The 4018-nt window shown below is 31.6% G+C and overlaps 1 protein-coding gene across 7 annotated transcripts in view; it reads right to left on the bottom strand.

Moving 5' to 3' along the window:
* The window catches only part of LOC106123169 (protein inturned-like), a 5676-nt gene extending 2370 nt beyond the window's left edge, over positions 1-3306 (bottom strand). The window contains exons 1-9 of one of the 7 annotated variants that reach the window (XM_013319380.1): positions 3142-3306; positions 2924-3069; positions 2645-2772; positions 2408-2557; positions 1918-2015; positions 1399-1651; positions 1238-1320; positions 851-1028; positions 222-327 (exon numbers count right to left, since the gene is read on the bottom strand). In XM_013319380.1, coding sequence (XP_013174834.1) covers positions 222-327; positions 851-1028; positions 1238-1320; positions 1399-1408 — 377 coding nt within the window. In that variant the 5' untranslated portion in view covers positions 1409-1651; positions 1918-2015; positions 2408-2557; ... (1 more) ...; positions 2924-3069; positions 3142-3306. Of the gene's footprint in view, positions 1-71; positions 328-850; positions 1029-1237; positions 1321-1398; positions 2312-2407; positions 2558-2644; positions 2773-2923; positions 3070-3141 lie in introns of those variants that run through there. The other 6 variants (XM_013319381.1, XM_013319382.1, XM_013319379.1 and 3 more) reach the window with 6 other exon arrangements.
* Between the last annotated feature and the right edge of the window lie 712 nt (positions 3307-4018).

The raw sequence follows: 4018 nt of genomic DNA, 5'->3' as shown, positions 1-4018 counted from the left end.
GAAAATATCTCCGGAACGGATGTACAACGTAGTCTCGAAGAACATAACTATAAAATACTCATTAAACATACCTGTTGCTCTTCAAGCTATTAGAATCTTCCGAATAACTGATGTCTAAATTACTTGAATGTCTGTAATTCTTCTGTGAGCCGTTATACCATTGATTGTAAAGGCTATGATGACTCATACTATGATAGTTGTTAATAGGATTATCACTTGAACTAATTACTGAGTTAATTTGATCAGACGAGTTATGTCGTCGCTTTAAATCCGGCTGAGATTTAGATAATTTCAGTGTAGTGCTCCTAAAGTTGTCCGATTTTAGAGCTAAAAGAAAATAAAAAAGTATAGCCTTCTATTTTATACTGAGATGGCTGAGAAACTGAACAGTGGTAGAGCCCGCTTTAACATCTTCGCATGATTCGGCCCGGCTCGCCCGGCGAAATACCACGACCACACAGAAGACAGGCGTCAAGTGGAAGCGATTCCGCGTTTCATCTGATGAGTGTGCGTCCCGGAGGCCTAATTTAGTCCTCTTTCCCTTCCCATCCTTTTCTTTATAAGGAAAGAATGGGAAGTGGAAGTGGACTTTCCGGATGAGAGGATGCATGGAAAGGGAAGATATTTTTTTTCTGTGCATCCTCTCCTCCGTCGATTAAAGGTAGGCAACGCATATGCAATTGCGTATGTCTATGGGCAACGGTCACTTCGCTATTTCAGCGATTTCAGGTGACCGCTCGCTCGTTTGCCACCTTTTGACATAAAAAAAAGAATAACAATCCTTTCCTTACTTTCATTGAACTAATAATAAACGGACGGTGACGCGGGTAAAAGATAATAATAAACTTACAATCCCTCATTTTCCTGCCATACTTTGTCAAGTATTCAGGAGTTGTTTCAACCTGTGGTAATGTGTTTGATGAGAACCAGGTAGTCAAATATTTATGCAGTCCCACTTCGTAAAGCAGTTCCAAACAGCTTTCACATTCCTCCACGTAAAATGGAGATAGGGATGTTACATCTATCGCCTGTAAAACAAACCATTTAAAGAAAATCACTAATATTTATACACAAAGATATTGATAGAAGAGAAAAAAGTTTAAGAATATTCCTTGATAAGCAATGTTTGTAAACAACATGCCAAGCAACATTGTTATGAATCCATACAGATTGACTGATAGAAGAACAAAAAAGGAAAAATTAGAGTCAGAAAAATTAACTAACAATAATTACTTACATCTTCTGTACATCCACCTGCTTCCATAAGGGTGGCTAATATAAAATGACCCTTACCAACGATCAAAAGAAACCAACGCCCATCTGGTATTGTACATTAAAAAAACAAAAAAGAATTGGACAACACAACATAAAAAAAAATTAAAAAAAGTTCAAGTTTACCTATTCTCATTTCTGTCGTTTTTATTCTGACCTCTATGTTCTTTGATAAAAACTTCCTTCCACATAACAAGTTTGTCCAACTCCTTTTCAGTGCTAAGCCTTAATATACTGTTAAATTTTAAATACGCATTAACTTCTACTAAGTCTTCATCACGTAGATGTGAACTTAACAAGTGTCCAGAATAGTATAGACATGCTCCGATTACAGTGTACAACCTTTGAAAATTTAAACATCAACATCAACATCATCTGTCTGAAAATTTAAAGAAAAAAGTTCATAACAGACAAAAAAATTATAACAAAATATCGAAGCTTTAAAATGTACAATGGAAGACAACTGCTAAAGGAAATTACACAGAACAACAAATTTACCCTACTTTTTTCTACACAAAACACACTTCCGAAAAGGGTGAGAAGAGAAAGAGGACCAAAATATGATGGCACTTAACCTACTTCATGTATTTGATGATTACAATCTACAATTAATTAAATTTGCATTTGAATTTATACAATACTAACCCATTCACGATAATCAGCCGCTTCTAACTCTGTTATTGCATCATCTACTTGTATTTTCACTTCCAAAGGTGGAGTCACGGCATGACAAGCTACAAACTCTTCAAACAACATTATTTTAACTTTCCTTTCTTCTTTAGACATATTTTTATAATTATCAAACAATAAATGAACGAAAATACGAGAAAACAAACCGTCTAGCTTATCTACATTATTAGGTTTTGTTAAACAGGATTTTAATGACCCATAAAGGAATTCCAAGATTTTTACAACATAACCTATTAATTTTTTAGCACAAAAAAGGTCTAAATTCTTGTTAGGTCCAGCCAGTAAAAGTAGATCACTAAAATGAGATGCGTAAGCGACATTAATTAAAGTATTGTTGTAAAGGACAGTTGATACTTTCAATGTCTTCAATTACTCCTTGTAGCATATTATTGATGTTGTAAGAGTTTACTTCAATTCCATTTATTTTTACTAGGTAATAACCTACTTTGACTCGTGGAATGTATATTGCTTTAGCTTCTGTTAAGAAATTTGCAACAATTAATGTCTTTCCGTCCATATGAGTTTCTAAACTCATACCAAATAATTTCTCTATTTGGCAGTTCTTTTCACTGTTAAATATCATATTCTTGCTAACCTGTAATTTATATTAACAAAAAAAACATATTAGAAATTGTCTTTATCAAATAAACAAAGTTGTGGTTTATTAAGAATGTTTTCTTACCTGTATGATAACAATTTTATTATTATCTTCTAAAGAATATTTAGTAACTGAACTTTCCAATTCATTAATTTTGCTACTTGCATTGTCATATTTTGCCTTGCGGTTTTTTAAAGCTTTGAAAATTCTACCTGAAATGTATACAATAAAATTAGTTATACAATAAGCTATAACAAAAAGTACACACAGGTAACCAAAGGACAGTAAAACAGTTTCGAGACTGTGGTTCTCTCAGGTACTTTAAAATTAACTTTAATAATTAGTTCATTTACGTTTTCGTACCTTTAGTGGACCTTCGCGTTGAAGCCCTCTTGAAGTCACTTCTTAACTTAAAAGTTTCGAAATTTTCCAAAAGTGGAGTATTCACATCTTTTATGAAAACTAACTCCCCATCTTCACCTACGTCAGAATCTCATTCTGGAACCGAACTAAAATAAAACCAAAGGGCAATAATACTTTTTCACTACTGAAATTAATAAATCGTAAATAAATTAACCAACCTATCCGAATCGGAGTATTTTGAGTCGCCGGTAGAATCGGTCCAATCATTGTCAGAATCACAAGGAGATTCGTAATGTACCTTGTTTTTCAACTTATTCATATTATTTACCGACGTGAATGTAAAATTTCCTGGTCAATTACTATTATAATATGAAAACTTAAAAACAAACGCAAATAAAACGTTTGTTTTTCTTTTGATATAAGTTTGAAACTTTTGATTTTGACAGATTATTATAGAGTATAACATAAAGATAATAAGATAGACGGTAAAAAAAAAGATTATACAGGGATTGAGGTGGTGACATTTCGTGTAGATAGACCATATACTCTTTGATTTAGGCTTTCAATATAAAAGAAAGCTACTGAAAAAGACTTGTAAATTTTACACATTTGGTAGATTTATGGCAGTTAAATTTGTGACAGATCATTATTTTTATTTAGGGCACCTTTAATTTGTATTTCAAAAATAAAATATAGCAACTTATTTATCATGTTATATAGTTTAAAAACTAAATTGTTCTAACTTAAAAAATCAAATTATTTTTAAATTATGCTATTATTAAAAATATAAACATTTTTTTGATATTTAGAATACGTTTTTCGTTGTATCATTATTGCGTTACGTATGATATTACGTAGTCAAAAAATTGACAAAAAAAATTAAAATTTGAGCATTAAATTAATATTTAAATCCATTAAACCATTTAAATGGAGCAATTATTTACGTATTTTATTAATTAAGAAGATATTTAGCAAATAAACATAAAATTGACGTAATTCCAAGCAGGGCATTCAAGTTACGGTAAATAATTGATCAAGGGTATTGGGTAGACACGACAAAATATTAAAATTTGAGCCATTCTAAAATTTACACAA

Source organism: Papilio xuthus, unplaced genomic scaffold, assembly GCF_000836235.2.
Source record: "Papilio xuthus unplaced genomic scaffold, Pxut_1.1 DF826159.1, whole genome shotgun sequence".
Taxonomy (NCBI): domain Eukaryota; kingdom Metazoa; phylum Arthropoda; class Insecta; order Lepidoptera; family Papilionidae; genus Papilio; species Papilio xuthus.
This window is presented reverse-complemented; position numbering and strand designations above follow the sequence as displayed.